This window comes from Trichoderma atroviride, chromosome 2 (assembly GCF_020647795.1).
Source record: "Trichoderma atroviride chromosome 2, complete sequence".
In the NCBI taxonomy this organism is placed as follows: Eukaryota; Fungi; Ascomycota; class Sordariomycetes; order Hypocreales; family Hypocreaceae; genus Trichoderma; species Trichoderma atroviride.
Window position 1 is genome coordinate 4,528,433 of NC_089401.1, and position 27,676 is coordinate 4,556,108.

The 27,676-nt window shown below is 50.3% G+C and overlaps 8 protein-coding genes across 8 annotated transcripts; 6 read left to right on the forward strand and 2 right to left on the reverse strand.

Moving 5' to 3' along the window:
• The first annotated feature begins 448 nt into the window (after positions 1-448).
• Positions 449-3,269, forward strand: TrAtP1_004299 (uncharacterized protein). The gene has a single exon (XM_066112248.1). It carries the CDS (start codon positions 747-749, stop codon positions 2,817-2,819), a length of 2,073 nt encoding a protein of 690 aa, XP_065968331.1. The 5' UTR covers positions 449-746; the 3' UTR covers positions 2,820-3,269.
• A 232-nt stretch (positions 3,270-3,501) lies between these two features.
• TrAtP1_004300 (uncharacterized protein) lies at positions 3,502-6,929 on the forward strand. The gene is made up of 3 exons (XM_066112249.1): positions 3,502-4,818; positions 5,636-6,242; positions 6,314-6,929. The coding sequence occupies exons 1-3, from the start codon at positions 4,635-4,637 to the stop codon at positions 6,762-6,764; spliced, it is 1,242 nt and encodes a 413-aa protein (XP_065968332.1). The 5' UTR covers positions 3,502-4,634; the 3' UTR covers positions 6,765-6,929.
• A 283-nt stretch (positions 6,930-7,212) lies between these two features.
• On the reverse strand, positions 7,213-13,528 carry TrAtP1_004301 (uncharacterized protein). The gene is made up of 6 exons (XM_014083865.2): positions 13,249-13,528; positions 13,061-13,188; positions 10,602-12,991; positions 10,299-10,543; positions 8,774-10,239; positions 7,213-8,696 (listed from the first exon to the last, which is right to left on the reverse strand). The coding sequence occupies exons 1-6, from the start codon at positions 13,346-13,348 to the stop codon at positions 7,374-7,376; spliced, it is 5,652 nt and encodes a 1,883-aa protein (XP_013939340.1). The 5' UTR covers positions 13,349-13,528; the 3' UTR covers positions 7,213-7,373.
• Positions 13,529-13,851: 323 nt separating this feature from the next.
• On the forward strand, positions 13,852-15,675 carry TrAtP1_004302 (uncharacterized protein; the record flags this gene model as incomplete). Its single annotated transcript, XM_014083866.2, has 1 exon — positions 13,852-15,675. The coding sequence occupies one exon, from the start codon at positions 13,852-13,854 to the stop codon at positions 15,673-15,675; it is 1,824 nt and encodes a 607-aa protein (XP_013939341.2).
• Positions 15,676-15,924: 249 nt separating this feature from the next.
• On the reverse strand, positions 15,925-16,395 carry TrAtP1_004303 (uncharacterized protein; the record flags this gene model as incomplete). Its single annotated transcript, XM_014083867.2, has 1 exon — positions 15,925-16,395. One exon carries the CDS (start codon positions 16,393-16,395, stop codon positions 15,925-15,927), a length of 471 nt encoding a protein of 156 aa, XP_013939342.1.
• A 2,491-nt stretch (positions 16,396-18,886) lies between these two features.
• Positions 18,887-22,184, forward strand: TrAtP1_004304 (uncharacterized protein). The gene is made up of 2 exons (XM_014083868.2): positions 18,887-19,624; positions 19,681-22,184. The coding sequence occupies exons 1-2, from the start codon at positions 18,929-18,931 to the stop codon at positions 21,988-21,990; spliced, it is 3,006 nt and encodes a 1,001-aa protein (XP_013939343.1). The 5' UTR covers positions 18,887-18,928; the 3' UTR covers positions 21,991-22,184.
• Positions 22,185-22,530: 346 nt separating this feature from the next.
• Positions 22,531-23,627, forward strand: TrAtP1_004305 (uncharacterized protein). The gene has a single exon (XM_014083869.2). The coding sequence runs from the start codon at positions 22,636-22,638 to the stop codon at positions 23,536-23,538; it is 903 nt and encodes a 300-aa protein (XP_013939344.2). The 5' UTR covers positions 22,531-22,635; the 3' UTR covers positions 23,539-23,627.
• A 296-nt stretch (positions 23,628-23,923) lies between these two features.
• Positions 23,924-27,244, forward strand: TrAtP1_004306 (uncharacterized protein). Its single transcript, XM_066112250.1, has 5 exons — positions 23,924-24,215; positions 24,272-24,296; positions 24,365-24,450; positions 24,510-25,829; positions 25,917-27,244. Exons 1-5 carry the CDS (start codon positions 24,175-24,177, stop codon positions 26,470-26,472), a joined length of 2,028 nt encoding a protein of 675 aa, XP_065968333.1. The 5' UTR covers positions 23,924-24,174; the 3' UTR covers positions 26,473-27,244.
• Positions 27,245-27,676: the final 432 nt, after the last annotated feature.

The following is a 27,676-nucleotide window of genomic DNA, read 5'->3' on the forward strand; positions in this document are numbered from 1 at the left end:
CCACTTTTGATATGTCCAATGCCAGTCTCTTCCGACAATCCTTGCTTCTAGTAACTCGCCCGCTGTACATACGTAGTAGTCAAGTAATACGGCATCGCGATAGCGTTAGTTTGGTTCGTTAGTAGCCTTTTGTATGACACGATATGAGAGAAAGAAAAGAGTCTCGAGATAGAAAAGAGATGTGACGATTGCCCGGTAGCACAACAGCGCAATGCAGATGTGATAAAGAATAGGTAGGTGCATACATCTCTAACAAATGCCGAGATATATGCTCGGTACAAAGCACTCCGTAGGTGGCGCAAGAATATTCCAGACTCCGAAGCGCCGCACGGACCAACCGAGTGCTGCCTAAGCCGACTTGGTTGCGAGGCACGTGCGGAGACCCCACTTGATTGAAAATCTTCCCTGCTACCGCTTAATGTGCAGGAAAAAAAGAATCCATGTCGCCCAGCATTGACGTTGCCACAGCTGTCTAGGGTTCTCTTTCAGCATCATCCATTCACCTGCGTTTCAGTTTGCAATTATCTCGTATCCTTACAGCGCGGCGAAGCTCAAGTCATGGGCCTCAGCTTGTCCGAGAGCCTGGTCGTATCGCTAAGAGCCCTGTAGCTGGGAATGATTCTTTTTCCCATATTTTTTCTTGCATTGCTAGATTCCCCATAACGAGCGTCACGACAATTTCGCCCTCCATTCTCGCCAGCGCCTCGCTGTATTCTTAATCATCATCGACTATTGACACCGCCTTCATGCGACCATTCAGTCCAGCGCCTAGAAGCCTCACTGGCACTCTGCCCAGGAACACTCCTCCGGTGAAATCTATACTCAAGCCCTCCTCACTTCTGGGCCGCAGGAAAGAACAGCACGAACAGCTCAGCGAGAGCCCCGAGGCTCAAGACGCGTCCAGCAAACGGCGCAAGGTCTTCTTCGACGATATAAAGAATGTGACGTACGAAGTCGGCCGGCGGACCATGGACGAAGTAAAATTAGAAGTGCGGATGGCGCTGGAGGCCCATCTGCGAGGAGATGACGGCCAGTATGATGGGTTGAAGGAGATGTTTGCCAACGATAAAAAGAGATATCTGCCGCCGATAGTCGGAGAAGAAGAGGATACGTTGAAGCCTCACGAACTTCAGGTTTACCTCATGGCGTTGACCGGCTGTATTCCCATCTTAAAGAGCAAGGACTGCAATGGTCTGGTGAAGGCGATCCTTAACTGCTCATGGCTGGGGCGAGATGCAGCCTTTGTCAAAGTATTTACACATTTTCTCGCCGCTCTAGTCAGCGCGCAAGGCTCCTATCTCAACCAAGTCCTGAACATGATTGTGGGCAAATTCCACGACACGCGCCCATCCGCGTGGCGAGTCCCTGATTTCCCCGAGGTCCCGCGCGTCACAATGCGTGAGAGGCTGCACTCGACTCTGCAGTACCTCCTCAGGATGTTTCCATCCGCCATCTCCGTTTTAGAAAACCTGCTTAGAACCAAATTTCCGTTCCTAGACGATTCGATGAGAGTCCACATGGCCTACATCCACAACCTCCTCCAAGTCAAGGAGTACGTGCCTGATCTGGCGGAAGATGTCTATGATATGATACTCGATCGCGTTGTCAAGATCGACTCACAGATGCAACTGGATTTGGAAGACACGGATGACGACATCACAGCCGCCGTCATGTACGCGTTGCGCGAGAACGCTCAGGAAGATGCGGCAGGCTGGGAAGACGAGGCGGATGACGATAGTGATACCGAATCTGTTGATAGCGACGACTTGGATTACGATCAAGAGGCCGTTCGGATCAAGACTCTCAAGGACAGCGTGGAGAAGATGGATTCGATGCTCGATACGCTTTTCGACATTTACACGCCACACTTTGCAAACCCTGGGTCAGATAAAGCGTTTGACATGTTCACGACGATCCTACGCGAGTTTGATCAGATGGTATTGCCGACATACAAATCACGACATACACAATTTCTCATCTTTCATTTTGCACAGCAACACGAGCGGCTGACTGACGCCTTTTGCGGTCAGCTCATCGCCAGTGCCTTCCAGAGCAACACGCCCAACATTCTGAAGCAGGCCGCTGCCGCCTACCTGGCAAGCTTTGTTGCTCGGGGAGCACTGGTACCGCGCCACCTAGTGCGTACAATCTTTATGCTTTTGATCCATCACCTGGACCAGTACCGCCGGAAATATGAGCCCCTGTGCCGCGGTCCAGATCTCAAGCGATTCCACCCCTACTACAGCCTCGTACAGGCTACCCTCTACATCTTCTGCTTCCGCTGGCAAGACCTGGTGGTGTCTGCCCCGGAGTTTGTCGACCCCGAAGACCCAGCGTCCTACATTGGCCAAGACCTTGAGTGGATTGGGTCGGCAAGGAAAGATCTTTCGACGCACATTTTTGGCAAACTCAACCCATTAAAGGTCTGCGCACCGGTCATCGTCGATGAGTTTGCCAAGCTGGCACACCGACTCAACTTCATGTATGCGTATCCGTTGATTGAAAGCAATAAGCGCATCCGCTTGACACAATTCTTGTCATCGACTTACTCCACTGGAGGCGCCCTGCGAGACTCTGGTTTTGATACCCAGGAGGAGAGCTTTCATCAACTGGACCCATATTTCCCATTCGACCCATACCAGCTACCGGTTAGCAAACGCTGGCTTACACAAGATTACGTGAACTGGAAATCAATCCCGGGCTTGAACGCAGAAGACGATGAAGACAGCGACGACTTTGAGGATGACGAGGACGATGATGCCCTGGAAGGCCTTGAGGAGGGCACCGCTACTGATAGCGAGAGCGACTACTCTGAGTAAGAGCCCCGATAAACGAATGTGAACGGACGGATATACCCGAAACACGATGTGATGGATGAAACTCTTGTCTCTTTATTTGGAATCTCTTCCACATCTCGGAACCTTATCCATGTTTTGCTATTTCAGGAATTGCTAGGACATGGCCTACTATATACTAGGACCCAAAGGAGGAGGGAGGGCCCGCATCGTGCTTATTCACAAAAAGAGCATATGGCCTAGGGCGCATCAGTGGCATCCCCTGTTTGGGCATGCTGCTATTGCCGTTTTCATGTTACTGCGTATTTTGTTTTTATTTCTTTTTCTTAGCGAGGAGTTGGCAAAAAGGAACAATTGGTTTTTGTTGCGCGTTTTGATTTTTAAGTTTTATCGTTCGATGCATGTTGCAGTCATGTGTAGCGTTGGTGCAGGGATGATTTAAATTAAATGAATATAAAAAAGTTGTCTTCTTCATCCTACCTATTCAAGATGCATGTCCCTTGTCCTATGCTTCAACTATATTCAATTAATCTAGTAGCTATTCTTTTACCACAAATAGGAGGCAGATGATAATATTTGGCTGTTTTATAATGCCGTCTGTCATCTGTCAGAAAGCGGTAGGCGATGAGCCGAGAAAAAGGTTGTAAGCAAGTATTTCAAATACTTTGCATCTCGGTTCGCTTATGGATATTTACCAGAGGGTTACAAATACTACACTATTTTTATTCTTTCTTACTAGTATCATGAAAGGAGTGCATATACTATACTGAAGCGCTGCAACGCTATAGGAGCTAATGCTGTAGTTGTTATACAAAGTTGAGCCGACCGTACTGTAGATTGTGCTCTTTCGTTCACTATTTGAGATTTCTGGTCGGCGTAATCCTTTCTCCCGTCCTCTAGAAACGAACGTAGTAATCCTTTCTGCTTATCAGGATGTTTGTCAGTGTTTATACCCCGACTATTACGACGGGAATTTTGGGTTTCGTCGGCATTTAGCGTTCTTTGGTTCTCCGAGGGGTGGGAGGTACCCAGTACCTTTGAAGTCTGATGGGACTATCGGGAGGAGATATTTGGAATGAAGGAATAGTGCTGTGGTTAGAATTTCTAGCGCTATAGTTTACAGAGCGGGCACTGTAAACCACTGACTGTATAGTCTGGCCGCGCGCTAAATTCCAAAAAAAATCGTCAGCAGTCTTCAGCGGCTGCTATTTTGCATCCAATGAGAAGGCAACGCTAAGCTCGCTAATAAGCAATCAATTCATTCTGCGGCGTCAGTTTGCCTAGTACTCTCTCACACTGAGGCTATTGCAGTAGTAGCGGTATGGAAATTCTTAGATCCTCGGGTGTCAAAGTAGCAGATACCTAGAATGGCCCGCTATCCGGCAATTGGCGGTTCCAAACGCTCACCCGCAAAACGAAGCCGACTAAAATGCAAATCGCCAGCCTTTTCAACCTTTCCTTTTTGCTACCTTGACCACGTAATTTGCGTTTAGCTCGTGAAAGTCGAAAAAACTCTTTGCCCCCTCCTTCGCATAGGACGGCAGCGCGCGACAGCCATTCGGAGATTTATTGTTGCATCTGGTGGTCAATTGCTCGGAGCAGCTCGAGGCTTGACTTGTCTGGGGAAAGCGAATCGTTACACAAGGCCCAAAGAAGGCTGAAGGGCCTGTCACGGCGATTCATTCATTTCTCCGTGCTTGGTGTCGCTCGGTCGACCTTGCCAGTTGTCTTTGCTCTCATCCGGCTCAATCACCAGATATCTGCTGTCACTTGTCGGTGGCGCTGCTTGCATTGCCGCACAGGCCGTTGTCGCAATTGACTGATTGATTGTCCGGCGCCATGGACGCAGAGCCCGCAGGCGCTGACCGGCCCTCGTTCACGTCCTTCTGGAAGCGAAGCAAGCAGAAGGAAAAGGAGGGCGACGGCCACAAGAAGAAGGGCAAGAAGACGACCAGCCCCAGCTCGACCGGCGAGCTGCAAGACGAAGAAATTGCAGAGGACCACGAGGCAGATCAAGATGCCGGTGAGTGCTAGCTGACGCGTTTCCACATTTCGTCTCCCCGCATGCACGGCCTATTTTATGCTTGAATTCTGCTTTGTTGAGCCGCTGCAGTCGTCCAGAGGCGTGATTCCATTGTTTTGTGCCCGTGGCGGCTAGGCAAGTCTCCCATCGATGGGGGTGGGAGGCAGATGCACTTAAGGGGGGGACATGACACAAGGCGAGAATCAGCTGGCAGGCGACATCCTGGGCGCTGCACGGGCGGCTCAATTAATGATTACAGCGAGAAAAGGGACTGCAAGGGACTGCCATCGGCGCTTTGCAGGCGATCGCCCTGCTGGCGGCGGGTCTGGCCGTGGCGGTCATCAAATGCAGCCCAGGAGCAAGTGCTTCGTGATTTGGAATAGCCGGTGTTGCTGGCGATGTGGGCGAGAGCGGCCGGCTAGCGGTTTGGCCATCTCAAATCATTGCTCGGCAGCGCAGCCAGCGTCGTCTTTATGCCTTTATAAGAGGGAGCCAGTCGCTCTCGCGAGGACCCAATTATGCCTTGCCTCTCAGTCTGCCTGTACATTCACACTCACACCTGCTTTGTGGGCGCTGCTCTGATTCCATTCATGACGGCCGGTCCCACTTAAAGTTTGGAATCTTGTACTTGGGCGTTGCGCTTCAAGTCAAGCCATAATCCCCATTGCACTGCACTACCACTCGTTACTTATCCACGCTATGCCTTTTCTTTATCGAGTTTCACCGTCCCGAGAGGTCTGCCGCTCCAGATATAGATCCCGGGTGCAGCGCAGGAAGAAGATGAAGATGGACGCTGAACCAAGACTTCGACACGCAGATGAACACGCCGGCAAGGACGATGCCAAGGACCGCGCCCAGCTCCGGCGGGCCCAGGTCCGGAAGGCCCAGATCCAGCACCGCCAGCGAAAGGCAAACTATGTCAAGCAGCTGGAGCTGGACGTGTCTCAGCTGCGAGACCTCATCACCCAGGCCCAGCAGGAGACGTCGCTGATGCGGAGGGAGAATGACGGCATCCGGGATCTACTGAGGACGAGTGAGCAGCACCTCCAGCCCACATATCCGCAGGCCGACTCAACGTACTTTTCAAACGCAGGGTCTCCCGGCACTCGTGTGGGTGGCTTGTCAGAGCTGGACACCCAAGAATGGCTCGGCGGCGGGCAGCTGTCGGATCTGGACCTGAACCAGAACCCCTTGATGCCTTCGACCTCGAATGATGCGGAAATGTTTGGCCACATCAACGTCGACGACATCACTGTATCGCTGGGCATCCATGATCTCCTGGGCACGCCTTGCTTCACCATCAACTCTTCTTCTGGTGCCAGCATACAGACCTCTACCAGCCCGCCGCCGCCACTTGAAAGCACCCCCCTGACGCCTCCCTTGACACCTCAACAAGAACAGATAGTGATCAACTGGATCTTAGCGTAAGTCTATCCTCCGTCGATAATGCAAATCCACCAAATACCTTTTGCAGAGCACGACTAACTTGACCCAGACTTGAAAACATTTGCTGGGACCACTTCTCAAACACCGATTTCCACAACCACGTTCCCGGAGAACATGAAGACTCCTATAACCATGCTCTCACCGCCACTGCTCTCTTCATGAATGCCGCACCCTCCTCCATCTTCACCGACCGCGAGGTATTCACGGCAATAGACCCCACCACGACACAAGCACCCACCTTCCACTGGCAGGCCAGCGGCATCAACATCAACTCTCTCTGGGCACTGGCGCAATTCGAGCTTGATCCAACCGAGATCTCTCCCATGCAGATTTGGTTCGACCTGGCGTCCAAGTATTCCTACGAGCTACTCTTTTCGGACGGCTTGTTGACCGCCTTGTTGATCGAGCTGAGGCCATTGATAAGGTGTATCGAGTTCGGTGCGTCGATACAGAGGCAGTTTTATGACGATGTGATTGCCAGAGTTCTAGGGGTGCTGTGATTTGATTTAAATAATATACCTTTTCTTCCTCCCTTCTCTTCTTTTGGTTGGATGATGATGACAGTGGGACAAACTATGTGGCGTACCGGTAGTCTTTGATATTTTTTTATGGATTGACGGTGTACAATTTTTTTTTTTTTTTTTTTTTTTTTTTTTTTTTTTTTTTTTTAATCTTCACGCTGGTCTTTGAACTGGAGTTTTGATGATGCCCGTTGGCTCTCAAGAAATACCTCAAGTCTTGTTCTATTATTTTGTTCCTTCTAAAATTTTGTCTTTTGAAAGTCGCAGATTACTTGGAGTAGCACTTTCGACGGCCTTATGAATAGCCGTCAATGGGGCTGAAGATGGATGCTATTTATAGGATACATGCAGTAATGACAGAGTGTAAATAGGAATGGGACCAAGGGTAATCACAGCAAAGTTGCAAAAGAGAATATATACCACATCATACCGATAATAAAAAAACTCAGCTTCAAGTCTATCTGCCTACTTATCTACACATCTATCTCATACTCAAATGTGGCCACCATTGAAAAAGAAAATAAAAGAAAGATAAAAGAAAATAAGATAAAGAAAAAGGTAAAATAAAATAAAAAAATTCACCCATTTTTACAAAGCTTTAACCATACTACGATCATCAAAAACATCCCTCAGCAGCGCCTCCACGCAGGCATCTCTATCCAGCGCCCCCATGGCATACGTCGACTCAAAGGCAAAAATGCTGAGCTGCCCAAAGAACGGCCTAAGAACCTTGGCTACCAGCTCATCCTTTCTCTCAAAGCTGACATCGTCGCTGATGCCACCAGCGCCGAGGAGCGGAAGGCGGCGTGGGCCGTTCTGATTAGTCGACATCTGGGCCATAATCGTAGCGTCGTCGTGGCCGGCAATGGTGGTCGCGCCAAGTTCTTCGGATATCTCGTCGACCAGGGCGACGGGTTGGTACGTGGACGATCTGTATACCGCCTCGATGGTGTCCGTCACGAAGAGCCACTCGTGCAGCTGGAAGTCGTCCGGCGCAACGCAGATGAGCAGGTCGAGCAGCTTGCAAGCCTGTAGGATGGCGGCGTTGACGTAAACCTCGGATGCCGTGCTGTGATCAGGGGCGACGATGGAAGATATGGCCGAATGAATCTCGGCGTTGACCACGGGCCATAGCCTGGCGAGATGGATCGGGCTGACCTTGAGCACCAATGCTCTGATGACCATGTATACCTCTGCTCGCGTGGTGGATGACGGAGATGATGTTGAAGTGGCCCCGAACAGCTCAACCACCTTGTCAAAGATGGCAGGGATATCCGTGACAAAGGCATCCTCTGCCGAGGCAAGAATCAGAGTAGCAATTCTCCGCAAATTAAGCTGCGTCTTCCGATCAGCTTCAAGACGAGCTGAAGTGGCGCCCACACCGAATACGATCCCCGCAGTCGTAGGTGCATTAATACGGCCAACAATCTCTGGGATTCTCTCCTTATCTGTCAATGCCCACTGCCGCAGCAACGGCAGCCAGTCGCTCTGAACCAAGGCAAGATTCATTGCGAAGAATCTGCTGTCATTAAAAGCCTCGCTGACATCCTTCTTCCAGGCTTTCTGGTTGTTTGGTAGCCTTGAAAGCTCGTGCAAGAGCCTCAGGGTGCTGGAAGAGACTGAATCTGGGAACGTCTTGGAGCGGAAAGTCGGACCAATGACATTGGAAGATATCGTTGCAGCTGCAGAGAGAACTCGGTCTGGTTCAAGGAGGATTTTTGGCAGATTGGGAACGATGGAGGCTAGAATAGCTACGACATCATCAGATCTTTCGATTGCACCGGGAAATGTGCCGCGACGTTCAAGCTCGCCCTTGACAAACTTAGTCCCCGACGTGCCGTTCGAATTGCCTGAATCAGTAAAAGCCGGCCTCGTAGTGAAGAGAGCAGTAATAAGCCTTAAGAAGAGGTCCTACAAAGGGGTTATTAGTTAGTCAATGTATCTTTATATAGCGACTACAAATGAAAAGACAAAAGCTTATATCTTACCCCTAATTCTCTACGCATTTTCCGCTGCTCGCCGAAATTGGTGTTGTCAACTTTCTCGCCCAAGATGGCGGCAAATTCGAGAAGGCTGGGAAGCGTTTGTCTGTGGGGGAAAGGATTGTTCAAGAGGTCCTTCAAGAACGTGATGCAATCTTGCCATATCTCATCCATGGCATCGTCATCAAGTGACCTGGCGTACTCGACTAGGAAGACAACCAAGTCGGCATCTTGAAGTGAGATTGTCATTGTCGACTTCCGTGAGGGCTCCAGCGCGGCAGGGTTCGTACGGCTGTATATGGAATTGAAAAGAGCCGGCATCGAGTGTTTTGGTCTTGCAGCATCTAAAGCTGCTAGGAAGCTAAATACGGTGACATGCTCCGCAGCGCTTGTTGAGTTTCTCCATACATCAATCACGGTCTCGAGGCTTTCGAGCGTCTCCGCCGTGAAAAGGTGTTCAAGGAGTCGCCTTGCTCGATTCCTCATCCTCAGAGATGTGTAGTTAAAGGACGCTGATGAATTGATATCCTGCGTGGTGGCTTCATCCCCCTGTCCCCAAGACCAGATTGAAAAGCACATTCGCACCGCATCTTGGAAGGCTAAATGAACGGTCAAGCGGTCATTGGCCGTGGCGCTTCGAGACTGAGGGGAGTCTGACTGGAAGACACCCGATACCATGCTCCCAAAGATTGATTGAGGCTGGTCGGGGCCTTTCACAGCCAGCGCTTGAGCTTCCTCAGCCAACAATTGGTCATGTGCCTTAGCCAAGACTTGTTCCAGAGCATTGAGAAGGTAAATTAGAGTAGATTCTGGCGTACCAGCCTCACTCTTGACTTCGTATGATTCGTCTTCAAACAAAATTTTCAAGTGAGAGAAGGTAGCGCCTATTTGTTTGCATAGCGTTTCGACAAGGGGTATCAAGATCTGAAAGATGGACTGAGAATAAAAAGGCAGACATCTGCTCAAAAATGAGACCCAAGTATCTAAAACAAACTGGCTGTTTGTTGAACTTAGACCTGACTGTAGGCATTTGAGTAGCTGGGGGGGCATTACCATAGGAGGTGGAGCCATGTCGCCGGAGGAGATGGATAATCTGGTTGCATGTAAAGGATCCGCGCTTGATCTTCGCTTTTCGGCAATGGAAGATATAGCAAGTTCCGTCACCACGGCATCGTGTAACTTGAGAGCGTCAAAGACGACGTCAAGCAAAAGAACTTGTACATACGGATCCGTATTTCCAATGGAAATTGACAGTCTATCAATCAGAACATGATCAAGATTTAGATTGAATAGAGGAGCGGCATGATGACTTGTGAGGAAGTGGTGAAGAACAGTCAGCGCATAACGATGCAGCTGGGAGACTCTGTTACCCAGGTCATCGCTGGCAGGCGAAATTGCATCGCCAGTAATGCAGGCCATGCACACCCGAACAAAATAATCCTGTAGCGTGATGTCGTCTTCGTCTCCGCCAGCTAGAGTGACGTATTTAGCAGAGATATCGGGATGCACATAGGAATTATAGAATACATACTAGAGATTTGTACCTGCGCCGTATCCCCAAAGGAGAGATGCTTGGATACAAGTACTGCCCCTGAAGTTTCTCCAGAGTGAATTAAGACGTGATAGAGAGTCCGTAAATAGTACAAGCAGAGATCTATATCGTCATCTTCGGTGAAAGCAAGGGGTTCAGGCAGAGGCTTCTCAGCTTGGAAGTCTTTTCCAACTTCGCGAAGAAAAGGTATTTCTCCAAATTTCATAACGAAGAGTAGAAACAATCTGCGTTCAACACTTAGCAAACTAGTGGCAAGCACAGGGAATCATTGTGGAAAATTACCTATCAATGCCAACCATGTTGCTGAGCCATGATTTGACAGTCATAAACGACTGCGTCCTGTCGTCCAACAGTCCATCAAGCACAAGCAATAGAGGTCGTGTCAATATAATCTCATAATGGTCAGTCCCGCTAACTCTTTGGCCAGATTTTGCTTCCGCTGTAGGGATCTTTGGCCCACGCCGATCAGATTGGGTATCTTGAATAGTATGTGACCACAAAACACCAAAAGCACGCCCGATATCTGCACCATCGCCAGCGCTCTGGTTCACTATGATACTCGCAAGCGAGGCTTCAACATCACGACGAGTAAATGAAATAGCTGCCTGAAGTTGCCATAGGCATCGGACAGTTTCCACATGATATTTGGGCTCAGAAGCTGAAAGATATGACCATGCGTGGCGAACTAGAGGGTGCACCAGCTCAGACAACTCTGAAGTTGAAATTCGTCCAACATGATGAAGCTGCGTGATGAGATGTAGAATTGAAGAAAAGTCAGAAAACCTCAAGGGTCGTTTCTGTGTCACCTGTGCCTTTAAAGAGGACATTAACACTTTTTCATCAAATCTGTAGGTTTTGGGAACTTTCAGCAAGATGAGGAGTAGAATTTTGATGTGAAAGCTCAAAGAACAAGGTGAGTCCTGCTCGGCCGAATTATCAACAATGTACTTGACTGCTTTGTCCAGAATCAATTCTCCAGTTTCTATGTGAGTGAAAGGTATTGGAGAAGCGTCAGGATTTCCTTGCCCCTGGACATAAAAATCCTGGATTCTTTTCAATAAATCTTTGGCTGACGGTGACGTAGAGGAACCAGAGTCTTTCTTTTGACTGGCTTTGCCCTTGGACGGCTCTGTGAAAGCCCAGCCCGGCACCAGTTCCAGGAGCGAAACGATAATGCCAAGGACTTGTTCTTTAAGAGATGGGTTAGGGCCATCCGGCAGACACAGGCTATCTTTTCGACTCGCTGCATCCTCTAACATGGCCAAAGCAGCGAGACAGGCCAGGGGAGCATGGATTGTGCTCATCTCTCCGTCATGCACATTGAAATGGGCGATGATAAACTTGACCAAAGAGAGTTTGTCGCTTCGAACTTCACTGTTCGCTTTCTGTGAGCTAATAGCTTGATCCAGAAGTCCAACGAGCTCGCCGTATATTAGACCACCTTCAATGCCATCGAAGAATACACTTGCGCTGCGTAGGACCTCTGTAAATTCTCCCTTGGCCGGGCCTTGATTCTGAAACTGCCGCACGCTCTCCACCACGGGAAGAAAGATGTCTGGTATCACCAATCCACCAACTTCCAACTTGTCCATCAAAGAAAGACAAATACGATAGGGGCGGGTTCGTTCGGCAACTCCACCGTGTGAAGTATCTTTGATCATTTCCAGTAGGGCTTTTGTCAGAGATTGTAGACCAAACTGCTCGAAATAGTTTGTTCGGGAGGATAGCAGAGCCTGCTGCCCGTCTGAGGCGCTACCATGCAAATCTTGGTTGTGTTCATTTTCGTTGCCTGTTGGCTCAGGGCCAAGGAGCCATGCCCATAAGCGACGATTTAAGCTCATATCTCGTCGGGTAACTACTCCAACAGCCGCTCTCAAGAGGAGTTCCAGATCACCAGGTTTAACAAGAGATTGTAACACTTTGGAATTCAGGGGGAGATGAGAGACAAGTAGATCAAGAAAGCCACGCTGGATCAGCAGCTGCTCATCAGAAAGTCCACTGGCAAAGCATCTCACCAGCAAACCTGGTTCTGGAGTCGTAACAATCGCAGTAATTTCACTGCTGACGCCGCCTTGTTCTGTACCATTCTGGTCATTTTTCTCGCTGGATGTCAAAGATGGATCCGAACCCAAGATAGGCAGATTCCGCACCAAGTAGGCTAGAGCACCAGCACGGCGGCCATGGCTTGTAACAGAAGCTAGAAAGAAGCACTGCCAAAAGAAATCGTCGCCCGTGGCATGTTGCTCCGTGAGAGCGACGCTATCTGTTGGTCGGATGGCTTTCTTGAAGCTCCCAACCAGTCGCATAGTTCGATCGAAATCTTCGCTAGTTTCATCTTCTAGGCCGGGTAACAACGCTAATATTATTGATTTCATAGCTGGACGTAATGACCTGGAATCGACACCCGTGAAATGACGCTCAAGAAGGTCGAGATATGGCGACCGGACGGAAAGCGATGCAAAAGAGAGAGTGGGTGCTAATCCAGGAAGATATAGAGGGAGGTCTCGCGAGAGCCCGTCTTTTCCAATCGCTTCAAATACATAATTATAAACTTCGAGCGCCTTCTGGTGTACACCCGAGGGTAAAGACGGGTTTAAGCATTGTGATAGACGTTTCGCGACGGTGATCTTGGAGGGAATAATGGCGCTGGCGGGCGGTCGAGCTTGTAGACTCTATCCAAGAATGTCAGTACATCATGCTGAGAAAAGAATTGTCCGAGTCGTATTGTGGTGATATCTGACCTTGAGGAGCCTGTTCAGGAAGGATATGTAGTCAGCCCATTCCTCTAGAGCTGTTTCGAATAAGAGCAGCGCTTTGTCGACTCCGGCAGCGTATCGACGGTATGCCTTGTCCTTAACCGGGGCATCTCCTAGAGTCTCTGGATCAGCAAAACGATCAAGAAAAGCCATTCGCAATGAGGCCTACCCACCTCCGCCGAGTTGATTCCTCCATTGTCGTGGAATGGGCGAGTCCCGCCCAGAACTCTCTGGCGACCCGGAGCGTACACCAGGACCCAGTTCAAGCGCCATTATGCCAGGCTAATTGGTTCATGGGTGAGATCAATGGCAGCAGTGTTTGGAGGTCAGAAAGCGAGTCGCATAGCGGCGAGGGACGGCTGTAGCTACAATGCAGTTGCCGGACAGCCTCACGATGATTCGCCAGAGCTGAAGTCGTCCAGAAGGCTACGTTTCAGTGGTTGCGCCCAAAACGCGGGAGTCGACAGAGCTAAGGTGCCGACATACGTAGCCAACCCCACTATAGGTGCTTGATTGGCACCAACTGACGCAAGGCTACAGGCCATGGCGGCCGAGTACGTACCGGCCACAGCGGACCCGACAGCGCTTCGGAGCTTTTGCTTCTACAGTGGCCTCGAACTTCCTCCACTGCTCTATTCGATCCGCCTCTCTCTCACTGTCGCCGCGGCCAAAGCGCAATGGCATGATGGATGGCAAGGCTGTCTCGATAGCAGCAAGATCGCGCAACCTTCTAGCCCTTGCTAGATGAGTGCCCCCTAGGTTCCGCCCTCCTTGAGATGCTACAGAACTGCGCGCCACGATGGGACAGGAGAGCGATTCCCCCCGTCGAGGAGCAACCCCCTCCGCTCCCTCCTCGACCGCACGCGAGGAGCGTGAGCAGCGCCGTAGACCAGAAATCCTTTTTGGGCGAAGCGACGACTGCTATAACACCTTTAGATATTCAGACCCTGTCCTTCCCCGACGGGTCACGAGGAACATTCTCCACGCATTCTCGCTCTGCGTCGACGCCGACAGGCAGCGGCTATACGTCTCCCAATTACCGACCAAGCAGCTCGGGGGCTGATGGCGACGATGCCGCCAGCATCATGAGCTTTGCGCCTACAATGCGCCCAGCGGGAGATATTGCCAGCCTGTTGACGTCCTCGCTCAGCAAGAAGAGTGCCGCATGGAATCTGCTAAAGGCGCAAGCGGCAAGTGTCCAGCCGTTTGAGAAACATTACAGAAGCGCCGATGATCGACTTGCCGATTTCGAGAAGGAATTCAATGCGCTTCCCGACGAAACAAATGAATACTTCAAGGACGACGAAAGGTTGGCCATTTGGCGGTCAAAATTGAAGCAGTACATGATCCTATCTTCCGCCGGCAAACCCATCTGGAGCCGACACGGAGACCTCAACCTTATAAATTCCTCCATCGGAGTAGTACAAACCATCATATCTTTCTACGAAGGGTCCAAAAACCCTCTCCAGGGCTTCACAGCTGGCAGCACCCGATTTGTGGTATTGACTCAGGGGCCACTCTATTTCGTAGCTATCAGCAAGCTTGGGGAGAGCGACTCACAGCTACGAGTGCAGCTGGAGGCTTTATATATGCAAATCCTATCTACACTTACGCTGCCTTCTTTAACCAACATATTCGTGAATCGGCCGTCTACCGATTTGCGCAAACCATTGCAAGGAACCGAAGCCTTGCTATCGTCGCTAGCAGACAGCTTCACGAAAGGGTCTCCCTCGGCATTGCTCAGCTCATTGGAATGCTTGAAGCTGCGCAAGTCTCAGAGGCACACAATCAACAATACATTTTTGAAATCAAGAGCCGACAAGCTGCTCTACGGGCTCATTGTAGCAGGGGGCAAGCTTGTCAGCGTCATACGGCCACGGCGCCATTCTCTTCACCCTAGCGATCTCCAGCTCATATTCAACATGCTCTTTGAATCGGAAGGCATCAAAGCTGGAGGCGGCGAAAACTGGATCCCGTTGTGCCTGCCGGCCTTTAACAACAAAGGCTATCTATACATGTATGTCAGCTTTTTCGAGGGAGTATCGGGCGAACAGGCGACGGCACCCGCTGCGGCCGTGGGACAACCGGTGGACGAAGAGATTGCCATGATCCTCATCAGCGCGGACAGGGAAGCATTTTTCAGCCTCAAACAGATGCGAGACGACGTCGCGCAGCAACTGGCGAAGAACGGTAGCCTTGCCATCATCCGGGACGCTGCTCGTGCTGGTCGTCCAAGCATGGCGCAGATCGCGCCGGGAAGCCCTATTTGCCATTTCTTGTTTAAGTCGCGAGCGAATGTGCAATTTTGCATGTCGAGCCTAGAGCCAACCTTCAGCCATCCTGTAAAGAGAAGACGTCTTATGACGGTATATCACGAGCTACAAGCCTCAACTCATGCAAAGAACGCGCATCTTAAGATTTTGCAATGCGTGAGCGATGATTCTACGTCTTTGGCTTGGCTTACACCTGCTTTTGAACTCTACTGCATTGGTGGGCCTAATTTGTCACGAGCAGCAATGGCGCAGGGCGCCAATAAGATTATGCAATGGATCAAGAGAGAAGAGAACCGATTGTTCATCATTGGCGGCGGTGTATTTTGACACCTTTCTTTGAGTTCATAAATCATTATCATACAAATTGCAGTTTTATCCAGCCCCCCCCCTTATCCAGTGCCACTGCCTTGCCTCGCATTACTATCAATGGTAATGTTAGTAAAGACTGAAGCTGCAGGTTGCTGTTTTTTTTTTCCCTTGAGCCATATCAATTTATTATCGAGTGTTTTCCCTCCCCTTTTTCCTCTTTGTTCCTCGCTCCTTGTCGCCGTCCAATGTTTCCGTTTTGGTCCTGTTTCAAGCCGGCTTGGGAATTTCGGCCACAGTGATGATGGTTGAAGGCTGAGTGTGATTGTTGCGTTTGACGTATCCCGTCTCCATTGGCAAGGTGCTCATCCTCCTGGAAGCCCTACTCGGGGGTGGTCGTAAATCAGAAAAGCCTTCGCCAGGGCGCGAGGGGCGCTGCCGTTTGATGGTCAACGATCGCTTGGCCCATTGCAGCACCTTGTCGTTGACGCTCGCCCGGCGCTTGGGCAATTGCACCCAGCTGTCGTCGTAGCTTCGCGGAGGCGGCGGTGGAACCTTGTCTTTGCTCTCCACAAAGTAGGACGTCTTGGGAGGCGGAGGGTCCAGGAAAGACTCGGAGAAGGGGGCGTCAAAGTCCTCGTGGAAACGAGGGCTGCGGATGGGGCTGCGTGCCTGGAACTGGAGATCCGGCTGGCTGGCGGCGGGCATCAAGAGGTGGAAGTCTGGTTTGCGGGAAGCCATAGCGAAGGTGATTGTATTTTTAGGTAGGTAGGTAGAAATACTGAACTGAACTGTCAAGCGAGCGTGTTATCAAAAGAGTGTGAGGGTTTGAACGACGGTGGCAAATCAATTGCTGAGAAATAGGAAAATTCAGGTCATTGACGCAGATGGGCGAGATATATGGCCACAGCAGGTGGGATGTTTTGGCTACAGGGACGAAGAGCTCTCTTATAAGTGCTACGAGGTGCTCAGAGCTCAATCTCCCTGGAAACGTGCCGCTGGGACGTTGTTTCAATTTGCAAAGTTTAAAAAAGGACCGGTGGTTGACGAAATGAAAGAGAAACTCTGTAATGTCTCTCGGAAGGGCGGATAAAAAAAGAGACGGGCGAGCGAAGGGAACAGAAAATTTCAATGCCCTATGACTCTCCGGCAGTGTAGCCAACGAGCAGCGCAGAAATTATTAACAGATGCAGCTAATGGCCCGTACCACCACGGCGTTGAAAGGATTGCCGCATGTCATTATCCACAGTGCCCCTGACTAGAGCGCGTCGTGCTGGTGGAGTTGCGGGGGGGCCAGCCAGTCAAGATCCGGACTTGTGCTGTAGGGCCCCTCTCCAGGGGCACTGCGGCGCTAGGGTTCAGGCCCGGTAGCGGCCGGCAGAGGCCACGCAGGGCACGCTGTGGCCTTGGAACGGTGCTGGATGGGTGGCCTGGCCTCGCACTTGTGATGCCGAGGGACCTGCGTGCCAAAGTCTAAAGGGCTCTTGGGAGTCTTGGGGGCCTTTATTCGAGCAGCGGCTCGTGTTTGCTTGGGACTGGGCGTTGTCGCTGTAGTATTTTCTTTGTTGCTGTTATTGTCGTCGTTGCAGCTGAGCGAAGTTGGCAGATGCGCTCATCTCGTTGGCCGCAACACCCACCACCGCTTGTACCTATTGCTGTCCATCTCTTCAATTTTTAATCTCCGGTCATGTTTCTAGAACAAATGTCCCGGACCCAAAGACAGACCCAACCGCTACGCTATCGTCGGTACCAGTAATACAAGCCATTAGAAGCGTCCTGTTCCGCAGTAGCTGGGCGTGGCAGGCTGGCAAAAGCAGTTCAACGATCAAGAGGGGGCCCCCCTGCTAATGAAGCACGTGAGGCATGCGGGCATGGGAAAATCATTTCGCCAAAGTGCCCGCATAAACGAGAGGAGAATCACCTGTCATACGTGTGATTAAAACGCACGTCCACTACGCCGTAGTGGTACTAAGGCGAAACGGCAGCATCCAGGCGGTGGGAAGAAAACAAACATTGAAAAAACACGACAGAGTTCAGCTACGTCTCGGATAAATGCAGGGCTGCACCGCAATTGGCCGAACGAGAGACCCGGTCCTGGTTCCTGGATCCTGCGCTTGCGAAGCCAGAGCCCATCTGTCATTGATAACAAAATATGCTTTCAGCTGCTCGAGATGGCTGCAGACAACAACGGGGTTATGGGGAATTCTGAAGCAATGGCACCATCTTCAGGCACCACGTGTCTGTGCGATGACCTCATTGGCATGATACAGTTTGCATGGAGGACTGCGTTACGAGACTATAAAGAGCAACGATGCTCAATTAAACCCACGGAGCGCCACACCTACTAGGTAGTGGTACAAATAGTAGCACACAATTCAAACGTTCAAGTTCTTAGAGGCCACATGATGCCCAGGACTTCAGGCATTCTCCCGGGGCAACATCAACAGGTTTGAACTCTAAAATGGCTCTTCTTGAAACTACAAAGCTGATGGATGCCTGGTGTTTTCGGCAGTTGGAAAGTTGCTACTTATCTACCTACCTCCTAGTATGTAAACTACTACCGTGGAAAAGTCCAGAGTCCAAGTTGCATCTCCAGGGTAGCGGACGATTTTTTGCGGTCCATGTACTGAAATGCTGTCCTCGGTCCTTTTCCAGCGACGATCTCAAGTACTAATAACACCTTCCTTTCATCACCCACATTCATGAACTGGCATCTACCGATTCTTAGGCGGCAGCATGCATTCTTAAGCACTTTATAATATTCTATTGAACATTCTGACGGCCTTGATAGAATTTAGGTACTCAAAAAAATTACCTCTAGGATCAATACGAAAAGTCGCAGCACGATACACGTATTCCTTATACTTCCGGGCAGGCACGCCCGTGTCCCTGGTGCATGCCTGCATTCCAGTGAAAGTGATTCATCGCAACTTCCTCCTCCACTCGCTCCCATATTTCATGCTGCCAGATGGACCTTCCAATGTGCATCGCGTCTTTCTCGCCAAGATGCCGACGCCTGATCAAGCTTCTTTGCCGTGGCCCGCCCTCTTCATCTGAAAATGTTTGTGCCAAAAGTGCTGGTCGCCTCGCCGTGTCTTCTTGGAGTTGGTTTACAGTTCTCGTGTTCTGGAGGTTTTTGATTTGCAGGTGTCGACCCGTCGTCTTTGGCTTTTCTGCTTCTTGTTCTAATCCCTGAGCCCTTCTTTTTTTATTTATATGTGTATGATAGTTTCGCCTTGCCCACCCCGTCACAGCCAGGACTTGCCGCGTTTCCATGGATGCTGCTCGACTACGACAGAGATCTGCCAGTCATTCCTCGCTGCGCAGCCAGTATCGATATCAATCCAGAATGATCAACTACACCAACCCTCGTCCGCCAGCCCAAAGGCATCCGTTACGCAGAGTCAACGAAAACCCCGCTCTCCTACGCTCTCCTGGTCCTTTGGAGAGCATGCTCAAGACCACCACCGAGACAGGGGACATTGGCATCTTTTCCATCAGGCCAAACTCCTCTTCGGCGCCCTTTGATCGGCCACACAGACCCAGATTGCATCCCCGAGATGTGGATTTGTTGCTCCCAGCACGCTCATCGGGCTATGATGAAAACTACTACTACCACTCCGACGACCATAAAAGACTGCGGCCATATCGCGACACCACGTCCGAAATCATATCTCTCTATGGTTCTGAAAGTCAGCACACTCTTTCGTCATCAGTGTCCCCAGCCAGTCTTGAAGATGATCCCAGGTCGTATTCAATGACTACAACCAGCTCAAAACGAATCCCTTCCCAGAAATCTACCGGTACATTACAAAGCCAATCCAGCGGAAGTGGCTTTCAACGTCCAAGATCCCCCTTTCCTTACCCAACCCGATTGAAGCGCCCAGGAGTTCGCCCGGCATCTCCAGCTCTGAGAGAGAATGGGGATATTGACTACAGTAGGATGGTTGAGCTAGAGCGTTTTTCTCAAGTAGGCCTCCAACTAGAAGCTTATAGAGGAATCTCTTCACTGACATCTTCTTGTAGAGAACTATTCACGGGTCATACAAACCTACCTATATCCACGGCTCTCGAAGGCCACCTCCGCTTTCCCTTCGTGCGGAAGCCAATAGATCAACAACCTCTCTGCCGTCGAGACCACTGCATTCGCCTCACTTTTATGCACCGGCATCTTACCATGCTAGGCCGCCCAATCCCTCCATGGCGTGGATGCCCAGGCAACCAAGTAGAAACCAGCCATATCCTACGGATCAAAGCACTCGATCGGCCAGTCTTACATCCATTGTTGAGATGTATGATAAACCAATAGCTTCAAATCAAAATTGTGCGCCTCCTCAATCGACCGGCTCTATTTATTACGACTACAGTGAACAATTTGAAGACCGGCCACCTTGGGACATTGACGTTGATGTGCCGCTTCACCCTATACCACAGAGAGCTGAAAATATTCGCCAATCTCTGCTGCTAATGGACAATATCCAAGGACGGTTTGATATTGGTGAAAATGATTCAGACTCATCAGAATCCATTATGCAAGAGGCTGAGAAAGACTTGATGGAGCCTTCGCACCTATCAAACACTAGGGAACGTCATTCTGAGGGAACAGAAGCAAAGCAGCTGACTCTCCCGGATGAACATGTTGCCACGGATATCGAATGCTCTGATTTATTGAATTCTATTGAAATTGCTTTAAATTCAATTTCTGATAAAGAGCAAAGTCAACCGCCAGCTGTTTCAATTGAAGCGTCGCCAGTTACAAAAACAGATACCGCTGATCTGGGTTCAATGATGAGCGATCCAGCTTCTACGAGGCCCATCTCGCCTGTGGAAAGTTCTTCTAAACTTTTAAAAGCAAGCTACAATATTGAGGAAGACCTTCGAAGCCAGCCATCGTCCCAAAATGGCCGTATATCGAAGCTACGGTATTCGCTAGATCCAGCACTGTCCGACTTTGCTTCTGTTTTATCATCTTTTGACCGCATAGCAAGAGTGTCAATTTCGAAAGACAACGAAGCCCAATCGAGTGGCGTGGAAAACAATGAATCATCTGTATACCAGCAAGGCGAGGCAGAGGCAGTTGCTTTGAAGAGACCGAGCGAGCGATCGCCCCCGCCGTCCTCAAACAAGGCTGGAACAGAGGAGAGGGCGTATCAAAGACGTCACCGACGACATATCGCAACAATGATGATTAGTACGACTGATGTTGCTTCAGATGGCTTTTCCCAAAATAGCCCTAGACGAAAAGACGACGTGCCAATTCTCTCGCCAGAGCCCATTTCGCCTGTACGCGAGCTTAGAGTCAAGGAGAGTATCCCTCAGCTAATGAAATCTTTGCCCCCGCTGCCGAGGGAAGCTCAAAAACTATCGGGTTACGGCACTGTAGGCTCATTACCACTACCTACATGCTTGGGAGACGAGCCTTTGATGCCGAGCAAAGGTGGACCTTCAGGTATGGGCCAGAGATTTTCGTTCGTTCCTCTGTCAGGAAGCTCGCAAAACATGCAGTCAAAATTCAGCACAAAGGCTGTGGCATCATCTCCTTCACACCGAATCATTGGTGATGCAACATGCTCTGTTGCAGCCAGCAGGCCATTGTACAATGTCTTGCAAGATTGTGGACATAGCCCAGCGGGGCAGCCAAAACTCAAGCTCAAAGCGTCACATAGCCAACTTGACCCAGTCCAAGTTAGTCAGGGCGGTCCTTCTCCGTATAGCAATCGATTGAAACAGTGCAACTCCCTCGCAGAGTTGGCACCCTGTGATAAGAATGATGGTGTGGATGAAAACTTTAATACAGCTATGGGTGGCAGGACGCAAGTATCGAACTGTGAATCCAACAGTGGCAGTTCGGCGATGGTAGACGAGAAGTCTACTCGTTTTCAGCCGTCTCCTCAGTTGTCAGATCAATTCAATATTCCCTATCCACCATCGCCCACTCAAACTGCAGTTCACTCAAGTCCTGTTACACCAAAACTGGGGGTAGTATTGGCCGAAGCGCATAGATACGATATCAGCTCGAGTGAGCCACGTGGGCTGCGAGGTAAATTATCGATGCTTCGGTTGCGATTTACCAGCCCACAACAATCAACTACCGCATCAGAGGAGAACATATCTATGCCTTGTTTGGGCGAAAACAAATTCTCGACGTTTCCCACCGTGGCCAGTAAGGGAACAGACATGACCTTTGGGGAAATGAGTAGCAATAAATACCTGCCACCTCTACCTGAGATGGATAAAGCAGAATGGCGTATAAAGAGGTGGGCACGAGATGTCAAAAAGGCTGTTCGACTATACGTGAAGAAGACATTGGATCGATCTCTCAAAGCAAACTCGTGAATTACGGAGCCATTAACAGCTGGAGCTTGGCAAAGTTCTAGATGCGGTGGTCAGCAATAGGTACTCGGGTGATTTTGGGCGCTTTGAACAGGGTTAACAGCAACACAATGCAAGTGTATCAACAATGTTAACGGAGATATCCGACCATGAGTGGGGGGATGGATAAAGAGGGGAAAAAGGACGAAAAGATAACGAACGGAGTACTACGGAGGGTTTGTAGGAATATGCATGTATTCTAGTTTACAGAAATATTTAGAGCAGTTATGTCTAGACGCTTAAGCTAATGATACACCCGCTTATTGGGCCTTGATAAGCAATATCACTTATTTTTTGCCCATTCAGTCGAGATTTAGTACTGGCGAACGAACTAGTTAGTGAAGACGGAGGCGCAACTCCGTCTCCATCAAGGCGATCCAAGATTTAGCATTAGCACTAGTAGGTTAGATACATGACACAGAGATGTGGATCTTGATATTCTGGGGTAAATAAGTAGCTATACTACTTGTATAAATGGAATTGCATGTGCTTTACGACGGGCCATGTTCAGAAATGCTTGTATATATCGTCCTATGAATCTAGACTGGGCTGCCAAATAGCTTTAACGGTTTCAATACGATCTACGCCTAGAAGCACATTTACAAGCAAATGATTCAAACCTTGATAACAACAGGGCAACAAGCCCGACTTGCATCTCGAAGCAACGCACACACAACATCAACATCAGGCCTTGCACCTGGATATTTACAAGCCAATCTTATCATTTTGCCGTCACGGTACGCAAGCGATTTCCGTAATCTTTGTGCCAGAAACCCCGTGCCATGCCCACTCATCGCGGAGTCTGAGACGACGGGATGCGGTGATGCGGTGATTTCTCATATCAAGACCCTTCGCGGCGACGAGATTCTTGGGAGAGGAAGCGACCTAAGGCGAGACGCACCGCGATACATGGTATACAAGGATTCGAAACTGGAGAAGAGCCACTGCAGCGATGTCACGGCGGAGTGGACGAGCGACCACGTTGCGTTTCTGATCGGCTGCTCATATTCCTTTGAGGCGGAGCTGACTGCGGCCGGACTCCCGCCACGGCAGCTGGTGCTGGGGAGAAACGTGCCCATGTATAGGACGACGCTGCGGCTGTGTCCGTCCGGGGTGTTTCGGGGAGGCACATACGTGGTGTCGATGAGGCCGTATAAGCGGCGGGACATCGAGATGGTGAGGGACATAACGAGGAGGTTTGGAGCTACGCATGGGGAGCCGCTGGACTGGGGGTGGAAGGCGGTGGAGAGGCTTGGGATTGGGGATATTGATGGGCCGGAATGGGGGGATGCGCCGCTGGATGGAGATGGGAGGCGAGCGTTTGGGCGGATGAGAGTTGAGGGCGAGGTTGAGGATGGAGATGAAGATGAAGAGATTCCGGTGTTTTGGGGCTGTGGAGTGACGCCGCAGGAGGCGGTGATGAGGGCCGGGCTGGAGGGGGTGGTGATGGCTCATGCGCCGGGGCATATGCTGGTGCTGGATGCGCGAGATGAGGATATTATTGCAAGCTGATGGTGATGGTGGTGATTTTGAGTCGATGGCTTACATTGAAGTCTTGTAAGTCACAATGGGGCGGCCATGTTTGGGTTATTTGGCTGCACTCTGATCTCTCCATCTCCGTTCACTGGCCTTTTTTTTTTTTTTTTTTTACATCATGATCATTGTTTTTTAATACAGAAGCACATTCGAGCGACATGAGACGAAAATTGATTGTTGATGACGTTGGATTCCGTGTCAATTCGAAGCAATGTGGGCGGCACCACTATTAAGCGACTTAGCGTCGGAGATGCTGGCCGAGATGCTGGCGAAGTCGACCAACGGGGAATCCGGTTTTCCTAGTGCCTCTGGAGTCCATTCCCAGCGAGTTGCGCTGATTTCAATCACTATCCATAGCGCTAGCAAAGGGCTGAAGAAGCGCCATCTCGGGACGCTGTTTAGGTCTAATCATCTGATGCATCTCTCGTCTCTCACGTGTCACGTTCTCTCTCTTCCTTTCCAGAGTTGTCAACTTGGGCGGAGCGGAGAAAAAAAGAGATTGACAACCACTAGCCAAGACCTTCTGTCAACTATACTAGCGATTGTCTTGATATATCCAGGCACACTTTCTGCCAACCTGGAATCTGGCCTGTAGGCGATAGGAACGGCGCGATGGAGGAACCGCTCCTCGGTGACTACTCTGCCAAGGTGTCGTAAGTCTCAAACGTTGAGTCTCGCCAAGCCCGCTACTAACACGCCAAACTGCCAGCTGTGAGCGATGCCGTCGCCGTAAGGTCCGTTGTGGAATCTATTTTATGAAATCATCTCTCAAGCCCTTTTGAAGCTCATGTCTTGACTGTAGATCAAATGCGATCGAAAGCGTCCTTGCACCAGATGCGCCAAGGCGGGGACTGAGTGCGTCCTCCAGGGCATTGGAGAAAAGCAACGGTAAGCAGAGGTTGAGAAGAAACCATTTCCAGTTTGCTGACGACGGCATTCGAAAACAGACCTGTTTCAAAAAGCTACATTCAAGCCCTGGAAGGCCAAATCACCGCACTTGAGCAGGTCATCCGTAAGCTCGCCCTCGCGAACGGCGACGAGCGAGATCAGATCATCTCAGATCTATCCTTGACCACGGGAGCTCCCAACGGCTCCCCATCAGATGGCGGACAGGCCGATCCCGAGTCAGATGCCGGCCTTGCGGCTGCGCGGGTCAAATCTGGCCAGCTGAGGCGATTGAGGGGAGACAACGCGGCTCAGTTCTTTGGAGGCACAAGCGCATTGCAGATTCACTTTTCAAAGGAATCATCTTCGTCGTCCCCGGCTGCGGCGAGTGCCATAGGCCTAGATTCTTTAGCCATATCAACAGAGGGCCCGGATCCCAATACCAACCAGAGTCTCATTAACAGCACCGCGGGTCTGGGCGACCTGTATGGCTACCTTGATGACTTTGGCCTGAAGAGCGCCTCTTTCCAGTACGAGCCCCACCATGAAACTTCGCAGAAGCTCATGTCGACCTTTTTCTTGGAGATTTATCCATACAACATGGTCGTGTACCGCGAGTACTTTTTACGGGACTACGATGTCGGATCTGGCAAATACTATTCAGACGTGCTGTTGTATTCCATATGCGCCCTGAGCGCGCTTCAGTACGACGACATGCTCAGCCTTTCCGACGTCTTTTCGAACCAGGCCCAGACTCTCCTCTACTCTACCCTTGATAGTCCTGACTTGACGACTCTGCAGGCCCTTGTTCTACTTGGCTACCGTGAGATTGCTGTTGGCCGAGCATCCAAGGGCTGGCTGTTCTGCGGCATGGCTTTCCGCCTCGCGCATGAAATGGGCCTCCATCTCGATCCGACCAACTGGGAGGAATCTGGCGAGTCAAGTGGCGAAAGAGAGATTCTGCGGCGAGTCTACTGGGCTGCTTTCATGGCCGATAAGCAACTCAGTCTCTACTTTGGCAGGCCTCCGGCTCTGTACCCCGGCGAATCGGACGTGCGGAATACCATCCGGCTGCGATATCCCCCTGGTTGGCAGGGTCTCCTTGAGACGTACATTTGCAAGGGAGCGTCAGCAAATGAGTGGGATAACGGCGTTGCGCTCGTGGGCTCATTCATTTACAGGGCGGAATTGTCCAAGATTATTCACGTCATCATCACTGACCTGTTTGAGAATCGGAGAGGAGGTGCAGACCCAACCATAATTGCGACCAAGACGCGGAGAATACATGTGCAGTTGACCAAATGGCTCTCAAACCTCCCCAGCTTTCTGCACTGGAATCAATGGACGGTTGGCCAGGTGCCTCAAGTCGTTTTGCATCTTCAGTGAGTTTTTACTTTTGAGTTTTTCTTCTGCATTCATTCAAAGTCTTTCACGATGACTGACTATTATAACGTTTTTTTCATCAATAGCATGATGTTTCACACCATCATGATAATTCTCCATCGGCCTCCATCGCATATGTTTGAGAAGCCAGGTATTGCCGACAGCGAGGACGTGGAAATATGCTACGAATCTCTGCAGGCAATCCTGCGTCTCATGCGAACCTTTTCTCGCTACTACCGCTACAGGTCATTGCCCTTGGATTTCGTGCACACGCTGTCCACCGCCGCAAGCACAGTCATGATGAAGCGCTTCCTGCAGAAGGCATCGTGGAGCGACCCGGACATTGAGCGTGCGCTGTCGCTCATCACGCTGGCCATGGACGAGATCCAAAACACCTGGCCTTGCGTGCGAGAGGTTAGGGACGTGCTCTTGCAGGCGCAGCAGACGCAGGCGTCGATGCCACCGGAGGATCCTCTGGATGCGCCGGATTTGATGAATGGGCTTGAAGTGAACAATGAGTTGTTTGCAAATCTGGGAGACGGCGACATTGGCACACTTATGACAGACGAATTCTTGAGCGCGCAACTCCCGGGAATGGGTCTGGAGCCATTTGATTTCAGTCAGATGCCGGGGCCTTCTTGAGCAGCAGGTTGTTTACGTTGGGTCTTTGACTCTTGGAGGGCTAGATCTCTTTTGACAAAATCTTGCACAACCCCCCATCCTGATCTCTTACTTGCACATACTACTTGGACCCGTACTACTAGCAGTATACGACCACGGCACGTCACTTATGGAAAAATGATTCGTTCCGCGACAAGACAGTTCATTGCTGCTCTCAAAAGACCCATGTCAAGAGACGTTGGGTAATAAGCAGCTAGTAACATTACGAACGTTACATGGCAGTTTATAGAAGGCTGGACAGAGTGGTCAAAAGTGATGGATCGGACAAATTTGCTCAGATAGCCAGGAGGATGATGCCATGCGGAGCCGTGCAGATCTTTGCTTGGGGGAAGGGCGATTCACCGCTACGTGCGCAGCCAAACAGAGCTGTCGGAAGTTTTGAGCAACGAGCCGGCAGTGGACCTGACTTGGGCTGAATTGCTACAGTATGAGATGGACACTTGTTCCACTCGGAGTGTGACACACAGGCAATCATGGGCAATCATTCGGCACCGATGGCTTTGAAACAAAGTGTACCGACGGTGGGTGGTTTTATCTGCACTGGAAAGGGATGAAACGGGATACAGTGAATAGATGACCAAGGATTCATTTCTAGGCCCTGACGTGGAAATACTTTGCAATAGTATCGAGGCTTGCAGTTTCATACATGTACAGGCATCAATTTCATCGTTGTGCAGTAACGGACGAACAGTAATAACGTACCTTACAAAGTACCTACCTAGGCACCTAAGCAATCATCTTTTTATGATCAAAGTAACAAGTACGAAATATCATTGCCCATTAGCCGTAAAATTACTAATCCGCTGATTAAATCCGCATCCCTGCCGTATGCCCCAACCTGCACTCCATACGGAATATGTGCAGGGACTCAGTTAATGTTTTTATATCCTTTGTTCGCCGATCGTGTTCAACGTGGTGAATGTGACCGAGAGTGCTCAGGGTGAAAACACGGCGCTGCTAAATATAGCAAACGATATTGCCGAGCCGAGGCCCTGTGCATCCATGGACAGAGCCAGGCCTTGATACTATTGGTGTCGCTCCTTCAATGGTCTTTCGAGGCTTCTTTTTCGCGAATATTGTACCATGCCTGGAATCAAACCTGGCGATGTCTGTGTTGCAGCCTGGGGCGAGAGATGCAGCGATGAGTACATGTACGTTGTACAAG

Excerpts from the sequence above, each read along its gene's own strand:
- TrAtP1_004306 (XM_066112250.1), top strand. The coding sequence starts at position 24,175 with ATGGAGGAACCGCTCCTCGGTGACTACTCTGCCAAGGTGTC. Across the intron at positions 24,216-24,271 it reads GACTACTCTGCCAAGGTGTC|CTGTGAGCGATGCCGTCGCC; the intron begins GTAAGTCTCAAA and ends CCAAACTGCCAG. Across the intron at positions 25,830-25,916 it reads CAAGTCGTTTTGCATCTTCA|CATGATGTTTCACACCATCA; the intron begins GTGAGTTTTTAC and ends TTTCATCAATAG.
- TrAtP1_004299 (XM_066112248.1), top strand. The coding sequence starts at position 747 with ATGCGACCATTCAGTCCAGCGCCTAGAAGCCTCACTGGCACTCTGCCC.
- TrAtP1_004300 (XM_066112249.1), top strand. The coding sequence starts at position 4,635 with ATGGACGCAGAGCCCGCAGGCGCTGACCGGCCCTCGTTCACGTCCTTC. Across the intron at positions 4,819-5,635 it reads CGAGGCAGATCAAGATGCCG|ATGAACACGCCGGCAAGGAC; the intron begins GTGAGTGCTAGC and ends TTCGACACGCAG. Across the intron at positions 6,243-6,313 it reads GTGATCAACTGGATCTTAGC|ACTTGAAAACATTTGCTGGG; the intron begins GTAAGTCTATCC and ends AACTTGACCCAG.
- TrAtP1_004301 (XM_014083865.2), bottom strand. The coding sequence starts at position 13,348 with ATGGCGCTTGAACTGGGTCCTGGTGTACGCTCCGGGTCGCCAGAGAGT. Across the intron at positions 12,992-13,060 it reads TCCTGAACAGGCTCCTCAAG|AGTCTACAAGCTCGACCGCC; the intron begins GTCAGATATCAC and ends ATTCTTGGATAG. Across the intron at positions 10,240-10,298 it reads GGCGCAGGTACAAATCTCTA|CTGGCGGAGACGAAGACGAC; the intron begins GTATGTATTCTA and ends ACGTCACTCTAG.
- TrAtP1_004305 (XM_014083869.2), top strand. The coding sequence starts at position 22,636 with ATGATTCAAACCTTGATAACAACAGGGCAACAAGCCCGACTTGCATCT.
- TrAtP1_004304 (XM_014083868.2), top strand. The coding sequence starts at position 18,929 with ATGGATGCTGCTCGACTACGACAGAGATCTGCCAGTCATTCCTCGCTG. Across the intron at positions 19,625-19,680 it reads AGCTAGAGCGTTTTTCTCAA|AGAACTATTCACGGGTCATA; the intron begins GTAGGCCTCCAA and ends ATCTTCTTGTAG.